At 33.5% G+C, this 21,524-nt stretch overlaps 1 protein-coding gene across 1 annotated transcript in view; it reads left to right on the forward strand.

Moving 5' to 3' along the window:
• The first annotated feature begins 3,049 nt into the window (after positions 1-3,049).
• The window catches only part of LOC143246436 (uncharacterized), a 35,105-nt gene continuing 16,630 nt past the window's right edge, over positions 3,050-21,524 (forward strand). The window contains exons 1-6 of the mRNA XM_076493148.1: positions 3,050-3,176; positions 10,748-11,037; positions 13,368-13,494; positions 15,046-15,173; positions 16,607-16,733; positions 18,606-19,337. Of these exons, the coding sequence (XP_076349263.1) occupies positions 3,174-3,176; positions 10,748-11,037; positions 13,368-13,494; positions 15,046-15,173; positions 16,607-16,733; positions 18,606-19,337 (1,407 nt within the window). The 5' untranslated portion in view covers positions 3,050-3,173. The remainder of the gene's footprint in view (positions 3,177-10,747; positions 11,038-13,367; positions 13,495-15,045; positions 15,174-16,606; positions 16,734-18,605; positions 19,338-21,524) is intronic.

The raw sequence follows: 21,524 nt of genomic DNA on the forward strand, positions 1-21,524 counted from the left end.
TCAGTATTAATATTCTCAATCTTATTCAAAAATTTAGATGAATTTTTAACTGTAAACATTCTTCAGTTTGCTGAAAACAAACATTTTCTAAACAGTGAACTTGGCAACTAAATGCGACTCTATGTTATCGATAATTAGATAGAACGGTAACAGCCTTCTGGATGGTATAAAAACTAGGTAAAACAAATTGAGCTATTGTATTTATTATACAACGAAGTACCACACTTTTTAACGAACTGTTTTTACTTTATTCTGTACTACATTCGTTTGGTTTGTTTTGACTTTCGTGCAAAGCTACGCGAGGACTATCTGTTAGCGTCCCTAATTTAGCAGTGTAAGAAGAAAGGGAAGGCAACAAGCCATCAATGCTCACCGCCAACTATTGGGCTACTCTTTTACCAAAGAATAGTGGGATTGACCATCACATTATAATATCCCCACTGCTGAAGGGCAAGTATGTTTAGTGTGACGAGAATTACGAGTCGAATGGTCTTTCTTTATTTCAATATATGAACCATCGTTTAAAATATCATTGTCGTAATTACTTGTATCTAATCGTTATGTTTGAGAAAGTGCAAGGTTCTTATTTTTAATTTATTGAAGTTGTTTAACTTCATAATTATACAAATTACATTTTTATCTAATCAGTAACAAAAGTTAAAATATTAGTGTGTTTGTTTTCTTACAGCAAACTACTTCAGGCTATTTGCTAAATCCACCAAGGGGATCGAACCCTTTATTTTAGTGTTGTAAATCCGTAAACTTACCGCTGTACCAGCGGAGGACTAGAATATTAGCAACTGCAGCTACTGAAGCTCTTGAATTTTCTACAATATTAACTTTAAGTTGTTTCAAACTAGTTTCGATCTAAATAATTAAATTTTTTCCCCGATTAAGAATGCTAGTTTCTTTCGTTGTAAAATTTTCCTTTAAAACAGTATTATTTGTATGTTATTCAGAAATATTTTTATTTACTAAGGAGTTGGTAAGTTTGTCAATTCATTTTAGAACATTTATCTTTCTTTATCAAGTTATTCAGTTTCTCTTTCAAATTAATATGTTGTTTAAGTTTGTCATTTTCCCGCTTCCACCAGCTACCTACTTCAAATGTATCTCTTATCAAACTTTGCACCTTACTAACTAATTTTGAATGGGCATAATATAGTTTAGCGTCACTTTCTGCTATTACCCTTAACAATAGCTCTGAGAGTTGTAAATCGAATTATTTTAATAATATCCGCCTCCAGTGGCACAGCGTTATGTCTGCGGACATACAACGCTAGAAACCGAATTTCGATACCAGTGCTGGACAGAGAACAGATAGCCCATTATATAGCTACGTGGTTGACTTCAAACAAAGAAAATAATAAACTTTATTATTTGTTCAATTTAATTTGATTTTCTTACTATTTCCCATAATTCTTCTTCCACTAAAAATATGGTTGGTTGTCTTCTATGTAAACGTCTACGCTTATTTGAAACTCAGTCCACTTTTCTCCATCTTCCGCTAGTCACTCCAGTTATTAATGGTCGCTTCAGTCTTTCAAATGTTGTTGTTAGTTATAACGAGAAAGAGGTTTCTTAACTATGTTATCCCAAGTTGTCCAGGTTTTATACAATTTGACGTCATGACAGTGTTCTAGATTCTATGTACATTTCGGATTCTTCTGTACACTTCCTGTTTTGATGCTGTCGTACACGTTCGTTAATAGAAATACTGAACTCTTGAGGTTGAGAACAGTTGTGCCTTTCTTCAACAAACATCGCGATATCAACGTTTCTACATAAGCAATAATGTTATTTGTATATTGTAAAAACAAAACACACTTTATATGTTTTGTTTTATAATTTAATCTACAGTTTTCAGGAGACATAAACAAACCTGAAGATGATGGATCATGTTGTTCCTCGACACATGTGAAGTGTGTTTTGTTTTATAATTTAATCTACAGTTTTCAGGAGACATAAACAAACCTGAAGATGATGGATCATGTTGTTCCTCGACACATGTGAAGTGTGTTTTGTTTTATAATTTAACCTACAGTTTTCAGGAGACATAAACAAACCTGAAGATGATGGATCATGTTGTTCCTCGACACATGTGAAGTGTGTTTTGTTTTAACATAACACAAATGAAATTATTGTCCATGTAGAAACATTGATGTTATGGTGATTTTTGAGAGTTTGTACACGTGATTTCAAAATAATATGATTAATAAAATTCGGGTTTGAAACAGACATTTTTTGTTCCTGCACGAACAACAAACCGAGTATTATAAATAATATATCCTTATGTTACCTATAGCAGAATATCAGACACTGTGAACAGTCTCAAAAATACTGATTTTAATTTTAATTATTTGTGATTTTAAACAACTGTCCGGGAACAATTTTAAAATAAATTAGTTAATTAAAAGTAGCATACAATTTAATTATACAGGGTGTTCGGAAAGTCACTGTGCACTTATATATTTATTAACAGACATGTTTCAATATAGAATACAGGAGGTAAATATGAAAGACAATTATAAACAATGTCGAAAGTGACCCAAGTTGGCATCAACACAAGCCTGGATCCTTCTTATTTTGTTTCTAAACACCGCTATCAGTTGCTGGCTTGAAATAGACTGAATAAAATATAATTACAAAACTACACAGTGACTTTCCGAACACCCTGTATATATATTTTGACGTTTCAGTTGTGAATAGGAACAGTGCTTACGATTTATTAAAAGGAAAGTAAAACTATTTATATATTCTTCAAATCTGAAATATTATAGAAATGTAGCTTAATTCTATACATGATCAGAATAAACAAACTTTTCACCAAACACAATTACCAAATGTTTTGTGCCATACAGTGGGATACTGAAATAGTTCCGATGCAAAAAAACAAAACAAAACAACAAACGCGATACTGGGGAAATAACACAAATACCCAGAAATACAGTTTTAATATTTGCTGACAATCTACATTTCATGACGACGTAACTCAATTCTCAGTGTTGTTTGTACATGATTATATTAGCGCAGCAAGTATAAACCGGTTTCTATTATTATTGTCCCTCGTTCTGTCTAAAATACATTTAACTAGTAAGACAAGGTCTATTTCTTCACTCCGCCAAATCGCCTGGACGTATTTCATCTCAGATCCAGCTGCGTTATATCCCAAGATGGTATGTTTGTGTATTATTTAATATTTTCTAGAAAAGGAAGCTCCTATCAGTAGTCTTTATTAACATTTTTTTATTATAAATATTGATATCTAACATAGTAGTAGATTTTGAAAGCTCTGCGGCTATTTTTTGTATATATATATTTTAATAATTTTCAGCACATAAAGCTACTCACTTGATTTCAGTTGTCGCAAACTAAAACTACACAATATGTCTCTTCTTCAAAACATTTACAAACTAAGTAATCATTAAAAAAAACATGTTGGTAGTTAAACGATGTTTATTTTTCTTGCTTATAAACGTGGCTACTACGTGGCGAGACACGTTTTTTACCAGGTGTTGTTTTTTCACGCACTGCTCATGAAACACTAACTTGTAACAACACGGTAAGTTAATGAATGCCGTGGTCATGATAACTTTGGTTAATTTATTGGATGTGAAACCTTTCTTTGTCTCAGTATGATAACGTTAGTCAAGGCACAAGTTGTGAAATATTTACTCATATTAATGTGATAACGTTGGTTAATTTATTGGTTGTGAAACTTTGCCTGATTTTAAAAAAATGTATCTCAGAACGGCTTATATGGGTATTAACACTTTTAACGCCCATGCTAGCCGTTCTGTGATATATTTTCATTTCAGTTGGGTTTCTCGTCATCCAAGAATTGCCTTGTTTTTATATGATAATGTTAAAGTATGGACCAAGTAATTATTTTACTCTAACGCTTCATGTGGTGATTCAGTGCAGAGCATTCTTGACGTTCATGAACTAAGAAAGTTAAATTTAAGTGCTCAAATACATTATATTAGTACGTAGATTATTGCTTTTATTTCAAAAACATTATATGTTTTCTAAGTAATATGTATGCATACGTGTTTTAGTGTATAGTTTTATCTTTAGATAAAGTCACTTTGTTAAACACAATCTTCATAAAGCGCTGAACGTTTTTCTTGTTTATTTTAGACAAACGTATAAATTCCTTCAGTAAAATTTCAAAGATGGCGTTAGAAACTGCGTTGTATGTGTAATACAACGATGTTTAATTATTTGTAAAGAGTTGTTTTACCATGTGGGCCATTATTTGAATGCATAAATGTTCTATATTCTTTCCCGAAAGTTTTCATCTGTTTAGAATTTTCGCGCAAAGCTACATTTGTCGCTAACTTTGGAGCTAATTTTGTGTCATAGAGACGCGAACCCTTAAATACAAGGATGCGCTGCGCTTGTTCCTCTCGAAATTTACTGAATTTTTCTGAAAGGTATGTTGCCAAGCATACAAAATAATGTTATAATATAATAATCAGTGTCTTTAGATTATACCTATCTTTGAGGGATACTTTAGTGATCAAATTTTATAATTTGCAGCTATGAGTGCAGTTACGTCATGAGAGAAAGTTGCAGTATTACTTATATATAATATTACGTTTTTCACACAGCTGTCTCTGCGTTTATAACGTTCTAATTCGTAATCTTTCCCATCAACATTTGGTTTGTGATATACATTTATTGTTTTCAAACTTTAAGGAAGAAATGTTTATAACATTACTTCTTTCGTTACAATGTGAGCCTGCAGATAACAACATTGCATTTTATGCTCAGGGAGTGAAAAAACATATTATCAAGACATGAAAATATAGCCATAAACACTATTCACATAGTGAATAAACACATCACTAGATGATGAAAGAGCAGTATACTAGTAGTGTGTACAAGGGGCCAACTCTTCATCATAATTAGTGACATTCAGAGACATCGATTTTGATACCTGAATAGAGCAAGCTGTAGGTAGTTAGAAAGTCCCTGTTTTGTTTAAAATAGTAATCAGGTTACATCAGTAAGTATTGGTGCATGCCTAATAAAGTATTAAATGTACATGTGTGAGTGTTAACTGAGCATATCTATGAGGTTTTATCATCAAGTTTTACAGATTTCTGTTATTTTCCTGCACCTTTGGAAAAACGTTTTAATAATTATTTTTATATTACTGTACCACAGTAAAATCTCTCTTTACTAGATTCCTTTTATTTTCCTTGACCAAAGCAAAAACATTTTAATCTATTCCTTTAATTTTCTTCTGTCTCGGTAAAATCTTTTACCAGATTTCTTGAGTTTTCCTGAATCATAACAAAAACGTTTTTCACTAAATTCCTTTTAATTTCCTGTACCGCAACAAAAACGTTTTATTGGAGTCCTTTTATTTTCCTGAATCATAGCAAAAACGTTTTTCACTAAATTCCTTTTAATTTCCTGTACCGCAACAAAAACGTTTCATTGGAGTCCTTTTATTTTCCTGAATCATAGCAAAAACGTTTTTCACTAAATTCCTTTTAATTTCCTGTACCGCAACAAAAACGTTTTATTGGAGTCCTTTTATTTTCCTGAATCATAGCAAAAACGTTTTTCACTAAATTCCTTTTAATTTCCTGTACCGCAACAAAACGTTTTATTGTCCTTTATTTTCCTGAATCATAGCAAAAACGTTTTTCACTAAATTCCTTTTAATTTCCTGTACAGCAACAAAAACGTTTTATTGGAGTCCTTTTATTTTCCTGAATCATAACAAAAACGTTTTTTACTAGATTCCTTTCAACAAAAACGTCTTTACAAGATTCTTTTTATATTCCTGTACCACAATAAAAACTTTATTACTAGATTCCTTTTATTTTCCTGCATCATAGATAAAAAGTTAATTTTAACAAGTTTTTTTACTTCGCCCACAGTAAGAACTTACTGCTTTCGTTTCATTAACTCTTCAACAAATGAACAGGAATTGTCTAAAACATACAGTTATATGGAACTTACCATTTGATAAAAGTATCTCTGTCTATTAATGGTGTATGTAGTTGTGCCAGTTTTCTCTCACAGTTAGCTCTATATAACTCTATCCAAGATAAGCTCATTCGATCGGTTGAAAACGTTGTGTTCCTCAAGGCAGTCCACCGATGGTACAGCGGTAAGTTTACGGATTCACAACTCTAAAATCATAGGTTCGATTCCCCTTGGTAAACTCAGCAGATAGCCCAATGTGGCTTTGCTATATGAAAACACACACACCCTCAAGGGGGAAATATTGTTTAGGAGGAAGTTTTAATAAGTTACTCTTGCATGATGAATTTCATGGCTCATAGTTTTAAGTTGCTCGTCAAGTAACGCAACTTCCAGTATTCTGTCGAACATGTACATGTATTTATAGTTTATCACTAAATAGTGTTTTTCTTTTTTTTCATCCCCTCATGCCCTTAAGTCGATTAAAATTTAGCATGCCACTTTCTACCACTGTTAGCATGCCACGTTCTACCACGGAATCCCTTTCTTTTTCATTTACTTGTATAATTTCCAAATTAAGATCACAAAATAATTTTAAAGGGTTAATTTTCAAATTCTTGATATAACTTCATGCGCAAAATATCTATGTATATTCATCTTTTCGTATTTTCCACGCGCAAAAGACGAGCTAACTGCACTCGGTACTTGCTGTTGTTTCGTGGTAGTTACAAAGAAGTTAACAACACGTTTTCTATGCATGTACAATCGCATGTGAAAAGTGTAAAGACGTAAAGCTAATTCCTAATCTAATGCTCCTATTGTTATAAAATCTAAGACAAAAGCTGAAAGTTAGTTTGATTAAAAATATTATCTTCAACTGTTTTTTACTTTTCATTTTTATGTAATAAAATGAATTTAACTATAAAATATCTTATACTAAATTTGATAAACAACAAGCTTTCATTTACTTACTTACTATTTGAGTTTTGTTCAGTTTAAACCAGATTATCATGGTTTTTCTACTGTGTTTTCCACAAGAAATCGAACCCTGGAAATCTCACAGTATATTTATCATCTTTTCAACTATATTTTCAATTACGCCTCACAGTTGATAACTCGTGTAATATACGTTTGTGTGTTTTTTCTCTTATAGCAAAGCCACATCGGACTATCTGCTCAGCCTACCGAGGGGAATCGAACCCCTGATTTTAGCGTTATAAATCCGGAGACATACCGCTGTACGTTTGACACCTGAAACTTTCTACGTTGTGTTGTATTAAGAAGTGTTCTACTACAAATATATTCTTTAGACTTACTAATCAGATATTAAACAAATGAATTAAATCAGTCTTTCAAAATCAGTAAAGTAGTTTGCTTAGAAACGTAAATACTAATACATCATTAGAAAAACAAGTTTAAAGGTAAATAAGAGAAACGATATCAAAGGTAAACTAAACCAACTACACAACGTTTTCAGACTATTATACAACTAGAGAAACTTTGTTCAAGGTTGTTTTTTTATACCTACATTACTTTTATTTGGGCCACATATTTTTCAACAAGATTTTTTAAAAGAAAACGTCTTGCTAGTGTAACTTAAAATAATATCAAAATTACCATAATCTCTTTCTATATGTATGTATGTAGAAATCCAACCCATTCGTCAGTTATAAAAAAGCCAACATTTTAGCGATATAAACTAATGGCGCTTTTCCATGTCCTGCAGTAAATACTTTTCAAACTAGTTTTGTTGTTCACGCATGAGTGAACAGTAAGTGATGAGACCTGGTGTGTTGAAAAGATTACATCTAATCTATAATCATTAAATTTTCTAAAATGTTAATATTGTATGGAATATACCAAAACGTGTAGAATGAGAGATACGTCCAAAGTCAAGGGTTAAGATGCTATTGAAATCGTGAAACCGCTTAGAAAAAAGATAAAGTTGGATGAAAATGTTTTAACTGCTGTAGGCAACCTTAAACACATTATCGAATTAACGATAAAGTGCTCGTTAACTGTGCTTTAAAACATGAAGTGTGTGTGTTTGTGTTTTCTTATAGCCAAGCCACACCAGGCTATCTGTTGAGCCCATCAAGGGGAATCGAACCCCTGATTTTAGCGTTGTAAATCTGTAGACGTACCGCTGTACTAGCTGGGGGCAACATAAAGTGTCAGAGAAAATGTTATTACATATAGTGGTTTGGAATGACCTTCTACAGTAAAATGCATAACAAGTTATTTTTTAATTCGACCCTTGTCTCAGGGAGGATTTGACTTTTTGGAAATGCGAAACGGCAAGTTTTAATGGAAGACACATAAAACAAACCCTTTTATTTTTGAATATTAGTGATCACATTTGGTGCTACTTGCAATAGCAATTACATTCGAAAGGGAAGTAATCTTTTTTGTCGTGAAACATTTTATCAGAAGAAATTATGAAGGAATCTATAGTGCTGAAAAGTAGGATGTACACAGCTCAGACCCGAAACTGGAACAGTACTGTATTCTATTACTTCCAAATATATCTCGTGTAATAGATTTTGAATGTAACCTGAGGTTGTACAAATTTGAACAATAAAACCTTGTCAAGGTATGCAGGCATAGCGTGATATAGGCGTAAACTAGATGTGAGCAAGAATAGTTAACAATATACTGGAACATTCACACAGAACAAATGTTCATTATCGCACTGTAATAATAAGAGTGGCTGTCAGCGAAATAGAATGGACGTTCGCTTCCTAAGTTTCCTAACTGTTTGACAGTCATGCAGCTTTAAAAAATGAGAACTCAAATTACTGTCTTACTGCAATCACCAAAGACCGATTATATTGAGTTCTTGCAAACCTTTACAATCTATATACCTTACCATTGCTGTTAACAAAGTTAAAAATGGGTTAATTTGGGTATGTATGTGCAGACAATATGACACATGTTCTAGGTTGGTGTTGGCACATCCACTGTATGAACATATTCGGATGCTAGATAAATCTCTGTGAATGATATTATGCGACAGAACTTTAATTTATAAAACACATCAAGAGAGAGGACTTAATTTTTAAGTACGTAAGCTTGTTCGGAGGTTGTTTGTAGGTGATCGATGAGTATCCATACTTGTTGTTGATACAAGTACCTCTAAGTCGAGAAAAGTAACAATTACAAGTTCCGATACAGTAGCTACAAATCGATACATCTCCAATATCTTGAAACACTCTAGCTAACCAATAACTAGAACAATGATGCCTTAGCCTTAAAAAACCGTAATGTCACCAAAATCTAACGTTAAGGAGTAGCTTTAAAAGGGCATCTCTTCTTTGTATCAAGGTTCTGAGAGAGATATTTCTTCATTGTGGATCAAGGTCCCAAAAGAACTTTTTTTGTGTGTGTGGATGAAGATTTTATGGCAAAATAGTATTCTTGCAATAAATGAGTTTCAGAATGAAAGTGCCAGATTTCCTAAAAAAAAGGGCAAAAATAGCATTCAGAGAATATAGGTAACAATTTCGAATGGCGATAAAGGATAGATAGGTTGTTGATTCTATAAATACAATACCTAAGTAAGAAAAATCCTACTTCGAATATTTGTTACCCTGGAGATTATGCCAGAATTATTTTCGCAATGTGAATGACATTTAGCAACATCTATAAAGGAGAAGAAACTTTTAGGTGAAAAAAAGCTTTCATTTAATTCAACTGAGCTGCAGGAAAGGGTTAAGCAGAACAAACTAACAGTAAACTGTGCTGTATGACAGTATACTAATTCTACTGCATCTCTGGATCTTTTTTTTCATATCTTAAAGAACTATATACGTAACTTAATCATCTGACATACAAAGTCTACAACCAAAAATCCTCTCTGGAATTCATATCTACCATCCTTTCATCACAATAATCTATTGTGTACCAAACTCTAATGATCCAAGGTCTAGTCACTGTGGTACAGCATCTGTGTTTCCTAGAGCGTAACTTGAATCGACACTGTCGTCCAGAGATGAGGACAACAGATTGGCAGTGTTGGCTAGGACAAGGACAGTGGAATGGAAGTGTCGCTCAGGGAAAGGAACAATGGATTAGTGTCTTCACGATTAAATGCATTTACATAGAAAAACTATCTGCAAATATTCCAATTCATTTAACTAAGCAAAAGACTAATATCTGTTCTATTTTTAAATAGTTTCGATTTCTTTGTTTTAATGCAGAGCTACTCAGTGGTCTTCTATGCTGTGTCCACTGCAGGGAACGAGCAACAAATGTAAGCATTTAAGGCTATCGAGCTTTACATGGAACTTATAAGTTACTAGTTTTTTTGGTTCTTTCTTTCCGTAATCAACATGAACCACGTATAACTTGACATTAAAATACAGCATTTTTATGTTTAATTTCATACTCTTACAAAGTGGTGGCCCGGCATGGTCAGGTGGTCACGGCACTTGACTCGTAATCTGAGGGTCGAGGGTTTAAATCCCCGTCGCGCCAAACATTCTCACCCTCTCAGCCGTGGGGGCTTTATAATGTGACGGTCAATCCCACTATCGTTGGAAAAAGAGTAGCCTAAGAGTTGGCGGTGGGTGGTCATGACTAGCTGCCTTTCCTCTGGTCTTACACTGCTAAATTAGGGACGGCTAGCGCAGATAGCCCTTGAGTAGCTTTGTGTGAAATTAAAAAAAACTTACAAGGTGGTTTATCAATTTCTGGTTTGCTTAATATATCTCCTCATTCTTCTGTAGTAAATAATGTATAAAATGAAGTGTTAATCTTATGTACGCATTTCGACGTTTCACATCTCCTAAGTTTTTTTCTTTAGGCAAACTTACTGGAGAAAATACGAAAATGCAACAAACAAGGAATGTTGACCATCTTTGGAGGGTTTTTGATCCACGTAACTCTTGGTCATTACCTCACCTTTGGCAATATGAATACATATTTGACGTCATATATAAAACAAAGGGTTGACAATAGTTTTAATTATGGACGATCTATGTGGATCCAAACCTCTTGTATTATTGGTAGAAGCATCCCAACCATGATTGGAGGTTTTCTGTTACAGAAAATAGGACCTCGTTGGACTCTCACAATTGGAAGTGTTTTATTGAGGTTAGTTAACCTGACAAATATAGATTATTTTGAAACAAGACCTAAGTAAAGCCACTGTTACCACTTTAGTGCTAAAGTAATTTAACAAATACATGAATATTCGTTTTTTTGTAGAACCTCTTTACTTGTTTTTAAGTGTAATGATACTGTACTTACACACATATTGGATAATCTGAGGGTCGCAGGTTCGAATCTCCGTCGCACCAAACATGCTAGCCCTTTCAGCCGTAGGAGCGTTATAATATCGCGGTCAATCCCACTATTTGTTGGTAAAAGAGTAGCCCAAGAGTTGGTGTTGGGTGGTGATGACTAGCTGCCTTCCCTCTAGCTTTACACTGCTAAATTATGGAGGGCTAGCGCAGATAGCCCTCGTGAAGCTTTGAGCGAAATTCAAATACAAACAAACACACCTATTGAAAATGAGCCTTCATACCATTCATCTAAATTGTGCTGTAAAATTTTTTTTCTTCATCGAAACCTCTTTAAAAGCTATCATATCATACATAAGCCATTCACAACGTGTTGATAATGGCGTCATCTGAAAAATAGAATATTACGAGGTTCATAAATGATTTTAGAAACACTCATGGGAATTATGAAAAAAGTCACTTGTCAAGATGTATGTGAAGAGCTTAGAAATAAAATATATAGTTTTGCTAATTTGCTGTACAACTGTCTAATCAGGAAAACGAAACGAAATAAGTAAATTAGGTTTTAAAATTTACCTATAATGAGGGTTCTAATTTTAGGTTACGATCACTGATTAGTTAATTAAAATTTGGAATTCTCTACACGTCTATTAAATTTCAGTCGTTAGTACATTTGTATTTGTTTTCATATTGTTGCCAAATAATGAATAAATACGTGTATGTGCATAACCTCTCTCAACTGTAGGTGTTAACCTGATTCTTGAGCTCTTCCAACAAATAACAGCCAAGACACAATGTCATATAGAATCCACAAGATATTGGAAAGTGATCACGTTATTCTTCTTTATAAATACTTTAATACTGCATGCAATTTATGGTGCTAGATAGACAGTTGATAATGATGGTGGATGCGTCTTCCCCGTTTGTCCCAAAGATTCTCAACTGAGTTGAGATTCAGGAACTTTGGTGGCATAGAAGATGCCTAAGGTCTCCGTTATGTCCCTCAAACCGTGTACACACAATGTGGTCAAAGTGAATGGAAGCACTGTGGTCTTGGAAGCAGATGACCCATAAGTACACACATGAAGCATCGCTGGATACACTTGATCAGAAATGATGTTCATGTCATTTATTCGTCATTCTAAAAGAACCAAAGGTATTAGCTACGAAATGATGTCTCGCACAATGATTCCGTGATCGCAAGTTGAACTTGTAGAACCACACAAGATGGAAGAGTTATTCTTTTGTCCTTTTGCAACTCTTTCTTCTCACGCTTGTATAAAAAATGTAGGTAAAATTTGGTTTGTTGAATAGTGTCATTTTTCAATTAGTCCATATTAGATCAATGTGTACACTCTATACATCAATTAAGCATTTTTTGTTGTTGATAAATGTGTCTAGCAGTTTGTACAATGGACAAAATTCTCCCTCGTACCAGAAATTATGTTCAACTTTATCTACATTTATTAAACTCCGAAAGCCAATGTCTTGGAGAAGCTTACAAATGAAACCGTCTTGACCATTGTAATACCCAGTAGGCATTCACTCATTATCTTGTCTCTTTTTAACGCTGCAATATTTTGGCTTTCACCCCATGCCTGTTAGACTGACTATATATGTGCTTACCAAAACCAGTATTTTCGAACTGATAATACACAGTCCTTCATCAGGGATAACAGGGCTCAAAGAATCAATTAGATAAAGCAACAAAAAAGTCATCGTAAAATCTTACTAAATTATTGTTGAATTATTATTATTTGTATAAATAAGCGTCACTATGTGAGTGTATCTTTTTCTTATATATATTTCCATATATTATATATTATATAATTATATAATATATATAAGTCATATATAAAATATATATATATATTATATGACTTATATTTTTATAAGTCAGCACCAAACTTGACACATTTCTACAAGGTGAAATGAGAAAGATCATGAAGGGGGTTGGACTCCCATTTAATTGCATATTGATAGAATTATTGAAAGCAATATGCCTTTCTTTTTGCTTTCGAAGCTTCTGTAATGTCTGTACTATCGTAGTTTCTTCAACCGTAAATACATTTAGCAAACACAATATTTTAAATATATTCTTAAGCCTAATTTTTTTACAAATATATCCTAGTTATAATGTTATAAGAAATTTTAAATTTTGTTCACATCTCTGCTATCTAGTATATCCGTTATTTTGACGGCTTGGACCATCAATGCTGGATTCGAAGCTGTGGTTATAAGCTACGGATTGTTGCAAGGAGTCGGACTAGGAATAAATTACGTACCCCCTCTTGTGATGCCATTACAGGTATGCAATAGTCTTGTTATCAGGAAACACTACTTAATACACTTATATTTCACCTCTGAAAACAGAATCGTAAGCAAACTGGAGAACTGGGGAAAGCACGTTTAATTAGGCATTACCTTTCACTGGCACGTTAAAACAAACATCTGACACAACAAAGTTTAGAAAAATATTTTTTTATCTCTTTGTAGAAGTGGTTATTACAGAATTAATTAGTTTTACATTTTTGTTTTCTTCTTATTTCGTGGAAAGCTACACGAGAGCCATCGGCGCTAGCCGTTCCTAATTTAGTAGTGTAAGACTAGAGGGAAGGCAGATAGTCATCACCACCCACCGCCAACTCTGGGGCTACAGTTTTACCAACGAATAGTGGGATTGACCGTTACTTTATAACGCTCCCACGGCTGAAAGGGCAAGCATGTTTGGTGCGACGGGGATTTGAACCCTTGACCCTCAGATTACGAGTCGAACGCCTTAACCCACCTGGCCATGCCGGGTCAGTTTACATTTTCATACTGCAGCTTACGATGCTCCAGTGGATAGTCCAGCATGACCAAGTGGTCAAAGTCCCCGACTCCTCATCTGAGGAATACGAGTTCGAATCCCTGTCATATCAACCATATTCACCCTTTCAGTCGTGGAGGCGTTTTATGTGACAATCACTCACACTGTTCGTTGGTAAAATAGTAACACAAGAATCTGCGATGAGTATTATTAACTAGTTGTCTTCCATCTAGTGTTACACTGCTAAATTAGGGACGCTAATTCTGTGTTTCGATATCCGTGGTGGAAAAAGCACGCATATTCCATTGTTCAGCTTTGTGCTTAATTTGGAACAAAGAACAATAAACAAGCAAATTCAACTTGCTTCTAGACTACCTGGAATTTTATCTCGTGTTCACATCTAGACAACCTCTCAAGAAAAACAAATGCATACAATGTGATTCCGATAAGGTAAATAAGAGTAATGTTAATAATGTTTAACTACTGTCAAAAAGAACATCATTAGTGTTACAGGCTTTCAGCGTTTTGGATAAAAAAACTAAAATTTTCAGAAGATATACATAATGATTTAGTTCAAAAATTAAAAGGTATTCATTTAAAATCCTCGATTGCTATATCAACACCATCTACTGATTTTTTTTAAATGCAAATATTTTTAGTTGTTTTTATAATTTTTAAGAACCAGCAGATGTTAGTTTTCCATATTTCGGAAAAAAAAGTTGTTTTTAATTATAAAAGAAAAATAACATATAAATAACAGTAAATTTTATAAAGCACTAAACCAATCGAATACATCTAGAATTATTTCTTTATGTAAGTTAGTAGAGCCAGTTAAATCTAAGCGACGTTTTTATACAAGCACTTTATCATTTTTCTTTACCCTAAAACCAGATCAACAGAATTCAAAATGCCTAAAAAGGCTTAAAAACGGAACACTTCAAGTTATCTTCTTTCGCATTATGATACATAAAAATGTTTTTAAATATTTATCAGTGCTAATTAGAGTAAGAAATGTTGTAATGTTAGGACTTTCTTTTTCTGGGCAAACAGTGGTTTCCTCAAAAGGTTGGACTTGCAGTATCCTTTGTTTCTTGTGGTTTTGGTGTTGGTCCTGTTATATTTAACAACGTTATAACATCTTACCTTAACCCTGAAAATGTTTCTCCGAATAAAGATGGGTGAGTTTTTAATTATTCAAAACTATTCTGGTGTTGAAATATTTTGTTTTAAATTCTAAAAAGAAAACTTTCTAAGCGTGTTTATTTTTCAGTTATAATTTTAAGCATGTACAAGAAAGTAGTATATGTTTTTTTACTGCGACATCTTGAAAATAACATAATATCATGAACTATACATATATATACATTTTCCATATACATAAGTCATTTTGCTGTAGCTGACCGATTTACAGCACTACTTATTAACTTCGAATCAGGGAAAGTGAGAATTGGTCTTCGCAAGCCAAAGTTCTCGTTTCGTTTTGTTTTTCTTTTTTGGCTTCAATATCCGATCCCTATTATGGTTTTTTCAGTTAGCCACCAAGTGGCCTTGCAGCAAGCCTGAAGGCCTTAATGCTAAAATTTGAAGGTTTATCTCTGCTGGAGGGCACAACTTAAGTAGTACACAGTACATCTTAGCGATTTATAACAAATTCACTATTATAAAAAATAGAAAATAACAGTATATAATTAGTCTTCCAATTACATTACTTCGTACAGTATCGATAATCCCAAAACCAAAAGCTTAGATGGTCATACTGTCGTCTAATCCATGAATATGTTTCTTATTATATTCCGACATTTTAATTTATACTGTTCACACACAGACTGAAGTGAAAACAACACCTTCATTTTTTTTTTGGTTGAACGTAATAAAACTTATATAAATGTACTTCAACTATCGTATAACTTATTAAAAGTCGTACTCAAAATCATATCAAAATTGGTTTCGCATAGCTGCTGTAATAGTTACACCATCTAGTAGACCTGAGAGAGGGACTGTTACTTTTAGAGGTTGCTGATCACTTGACAGAATCCATACGCTGTATCTGTACATCTTAACATTTAACAGCTACGTAGATGGTCTTAATCATGACATCATAAGAAAATTCACCAATCGTAACGAAAGAAGTTCTGGTAAGGATGTTTTATGATCTAATGATCTAATATCAAAATTTCTCGTTGGGATAGCGACAAACTTTAAATGCTTACAATTCTAAAATCCGAGGATCGCTTCCCCACGATAGCCATAGTAGATAGCCCACCTAATAGATAGCCCAAATTGACTTGACTCTAAAACAAAGAAAAAGATTATTCTCTTGTGTAGGTAACGAGTTATGATGTATAGCAGTGATTATTAGATTCTTATTTTGAACAAAAGCTGAGAAAAATTACCTTTACACTCGGGATAAAAAAAAGAACACATTTTCATTTAAAACTAACGTTTCGCTTTTTCGGCTTATTCAGGATTGATGTGCACTTGACATTGGAATATTATATATATAATAAAATATATAGTGTACTACACATTTTGAAAGACTAGATTCTTAAGCCTATATATATATATATATATATATGTACTATTCTTCTTTTTTTTACTTTTTTTACTGCAGATTTTTTACTGATGAAGAATTGTTAGATAGAGTTCCCACCGTCATGTACATTCTGACTGGAATCTATGTGTGCATACAAGTTATTGCATGTATACTTATTAAGTCTCATCCAGATTTTAAAAAAAAGGTGAGTGTTTTTTTCTTTAGGCGGAGAATTCATGATGAAACTTACTTGAATGGACAGCAAATGCCTGTTGTACAAACACAGTTGTACAGGACGACGTGTCGTATGTATTCCTCGTGTCGTCTTCAGTTGTATAAATGTATGGGAAATATTATGCATAACTTACTCATATTATTACAAGCGTGCAAACGTTTTACAAGTTTTTTTTTTTTTGTTATACGTCGTTATTAAAATAACCAAGCAGCGCCATCTCTTAGTAAATTAATCTTTTGATAGATCAAAATCTTACGCCTTCAAAGTTAAACTGGCCGTAAAAAAGTCTTCGGAGAGCTCAAATATCGGAGTTAGATTCTCACGGAAGACTTTGTGATAAAACAAAAACTTACTCACAACTGCTTGTTTGAAGTACAAAATTTGTAACTTATATAGATTGTGTGTTTGTGTTTTCTTATAGCAAGGCCACATCGGGCTATCTACTGAGTCCACCAAGGGTAATGAAATTCCTGATTTTAGCGTTGTAAAATCCGTAAGCTTACCTCTGTACTAGCGGGGGACCTATAACTGATATAGTTCAGGTGGTTAGGGCGCTCGACTTGTAATCTGACACGTGGGAGTGTTATACTGTTAAGGTAAAACCCACAATTCGTTGGTATAGAAGTAGCTCAAGAGTTGGCAGTGAGGACTAGCTGCCTTCCCTCTAGTCTTACATTGCTATATTAGGGACGGCTAGCGCAGATAGTGCCCGTGTAGCTTTGCGCAAAATTCAGTTATTACACATTATATTACTTTTGTATATTTGTTTTGAGAAAGAACACTGTGTGTTGCTGTTGTTGTTTTGAAGTAAGCTACTCAATGGGTTATCTGTGCTCTGCCCACCACGGGTATCGAAACCCTGTTTTTAGCGTTGTAAGTCCGCAGATATATCGCTGAGCCACTGGGGGGCAACGCTGTGTGTATCAGTCTTGTGGGCAAATATCATAAATTTGATACATATTGACACTTAATCAACTTCTAAATCTAAATTATCATTTAACTAAGTTTCATACTATTTAAAATTGTAAAATGTAACAAATAAATGTTAATAAATGACAATTTCTTTGAGAAGGCCCCAAATGGTGAGAAAATATATTTTTGTTGTATGCCTATATCTGTTCTTACTGCATATGAGAAGCAAATGTTTTTCTATGTAATTTTAACTTAAAGAGAGAAAGCTTGTTGGAAACTGATCATGCAGTTACACAATGGGCTGTCTATACTCTGACCACCATTTATATCGAAACCCGGTTCTTAGCGTTGTATGTCCACAGACATATCCTTAGCAATAATTTTTTCATAATAGAAAAACATTTTTAGTAAAATAAGTTGTGATATGATAACACAGATCACAGAGATGGCAAAATAATAAAAGAAACTGACTAAAATATGGCTAGGGTAGTATCTTTAGGTATAGCGCTTTCTAAAGAGACATCACATATTTCAGCCACGAATATCTTAGTCTTGCTCTGATTGATTGGCAATTATTGCAGTCTTTGATATATAATTTAGAAGAATCAGTATTTTGTATTTACGGCAAAGAAACTAAGGTTTTCTGCTCTAACTTGAATTATAATGGCCAACGGAAGGCAGCGAGATAGCAACAAACCTACCATCTACTTTAATGAGCTGGTTGTTACTGTTATGTTAATTAAATTCTTACCTATACATTTTCTGAGCTGAGCTGTATTAGTCGATCATAAAATTTTTTTTTTTTATTATTCAGTAAACATTTATCTATAAAGTTCAGTTAGTTCACTCTAGGTGGGCTTCGTAATAATAATGTGAAGTCATCGATTTAGGCTTATTAGAATGCCATACAATATATAATTCCTTTTTTAGAAAAGTTCACCTGTTAACAAGCTTCAAGACTCGTCGTTAAGGAAATCAGTCTCAGCAATTTCTATTGAAGTCAGTGTCAGCGTAAACGACTGTTCCAATGAAAGCAATCAGAATTATGACAGTGGAGATTGCTCAAGTCCAGTGAAAACACCAAACAACAGAGAAGATACGAAAACATTCTACAAAACCTCAGATGGTTTGAAAATACACAACATCAACAATTATTTCAGTCCACCCCTTCGATCTACACTTAATAACAAAGATCATGAAAATGTTGTACAACGTTCAGAAAACAAAGAGTCAGGCCAACAAGAGAATTCAGATTTTTCAGTACATTTAACAGAGGAAAGTGAGAAGTGCAACATGAAACGTTCTGAGCTTTCAGAAAACTTAAGTATTAAAACTTCTTTTGAAAAAGATAATTCAGCAATCACTGCCTTGTACCACTCTGAAACTGGCACCAAACTATCGAGGACCTTACATGAAGAGGAGGAACCAAAACAGAATAATAACGACAAATTAGGTGAAAGACATGACAGTAATAGTGTATTAGGTGAAAGGCATGACAGTGATAGTGTTAGTGTATCAAAAGAAAAAAACACACTTCCACCTTTTAGAAACAACGATTATCTTACAGTTCGGGAAGCTTTAAAGACGCGAGAGTTTTACATTCTGGCAAGTTCTATGTTAATCCAGATTCAAATCAATGCTTATTTTGCTTCTCTGTTTAAGGTAAGCGAGTTTTTATTGTTGTTTGTTATGTTATGTACTATAATTTATCTCGTACGTTAACATATTAAGATTTCAAATAACTATGAATTTTAATTTGGAAATTAATTGGATTTCGATAGGTATGAAATTTATGACAACTGCCAACAAAATTGATACACACAGTTTTCTTTCTTAATACAAATATATTTTAATATGTAAATAATAATACAACTTACAATAGCGGTTATTAAAAACATAATATTGGATTATATACAAACAATTTTACAAACTCACAAATAGTATTCAGTATTGTATCTGGTCTGGAGCTGAATATTTTATCAACGGTCCAGGTCCATGAGACACAAGTTGCTTTTATGTTGACACACAGATACACTTCAGTTGAAGGGAATGCTGGCTAGCTCTATTCTTGTTTGGCCTAACGCAGTTTACAAGGTCAATTTTTACCAAAGATGGTATCTGATGTCCTTGCATAAAATCTAACGTCCATAGTTGAATGGTTTGTAATGTTAACAATCTAGAACCGTTCCTGTTCAAGTTCTGTAGTTTTCTGATTAATAAGTGTTAATCACAATTATAACTTTCGAGGCTTATAGTAGACTGATTTTAGCTGACCAATAATATTCTTTCTCTTGACGTTTTGTGATGACTTTCTTTTATATACTGACACTAGATTTTAGAACATTCAACAAAGTTCGAAAACACGCTAGTATTTTCAGAAATAACATATTGTTGATTTTTGCTCTCGAAAATCTTATATAGATTTAGAAAACTAACGTGACTTGCGCAACACACATCAATAATATAGTCACATGCATAAAAAACTACTGAAGCAAATGTAGGTATTAAAATAAATGTATAACAGTAAATATGTTAAAGTTATTAAACACAAAGCTACACAAAGGACTATCTAGGCTCTGCAAACTATCGGTATCGAAACCCGATTTTTAGAAGTATAAGTCTGGAAGGTAAGCGAAAACTTATCATCAGTCTATTCTTTTCCTCTTCTCTCCGTGTATAAAGAAATAGCCCGGCATGGCCAGGTGGTTAAGGCACTCGACTCGTAATCTCAGGGTCGCGGGTTCGAATCCCCATCACACCAAACATGCTTGTCCTTTCAGCCGTGGGGTCGTTATTATGTTACAATAAATCCCACTATTCGTTGCTAAAAGAGTAGCCCAAGAGTTGGTGGTGGGTGGTGATGACTAACTGCCTTCCCTCTAGCCTTACACTGCAAAATTAGGGACGGCTAGCGCAGATAGCCCTGATGTAGCTTTGCGCAAAATTCAAAAACAAACAAACATATAGAGAAATAGCCAATACACAATGCAATATATTATTAACCATTCTACTGCATGAGGGGGCTAACATCTCACTTTAGGGAATAGTTAGAAACAGTGTTGCCATGTGCTACTTTGAAAATTCCCCAGTGATGAGTTAATGTCCCCCACTTTCAGAACTTTCCCCACATTTAGAAAATACCCTTACCGGAAAATTATGGTTGCATATTTATTATTGACCACTCTGATTTGCTTTTCATAAATTCTTAAACATCTCATGAATTTGTACTAAACTGGTGAAATACTGATAATAGTAGCAGGAGCAATTGTAGTAAATAATAATAATATAAGACGGCACAGATTTTTAGTGAATGTTGAGTTTTATGTATGTGTGAACCAGATTATTTATAGTAGGTGTCTGTGATTGTTGCCGATAAATTTCAAAAAGAAACAAACAGCAAGCACGTAGTGCACTTGTTTTAGAATAGTATATACAACTGTTCGTTACATATTTAATTACCACTGTTGTATCTAGAGCTTCATATGATTGTCTCTTTTCGTCAAAAGTCCACGTAGACTGTTTCAATTAATTTAGAATATAACTTATAAGACAAATTATTCGTCTCTGTTCTGTTATTACAAAACAACCTGCGATAATTTCACTTTAACTAAAACAGAACTCCACGATACGCTCTTTATGACTACTCACAAATACATAGTCTAGATTTTTGTATCTCTAACTAACTTTGTCTAACTTAACTTGAACTACATTTTGTAAGTATGACTTAAAACTTTCTAATAGATATTATGATATAACAATACTCAGTTAAAGTAACGAGAAAAATTCTGAATGCTAATATTAAATTTAATCAAGAACCACACAAATCATGCATGTTACTTATTATCTACT

Source organism: Tachypleus tridentatus, chromosome 3 (genome assembly GCF_004210375.1).
Source record: "Tachypleus tridentatus isolate NWPU-2018 chromosome 3, ASM421037v1, whole genome shotgun sequence".
Taxonomy (NCBI): Eukaryota; Metazoa; Arthropoda; class Merostomata; order Xiphosura; family Limulidae; genus Tachypleus; species Tachypleus tridentatus.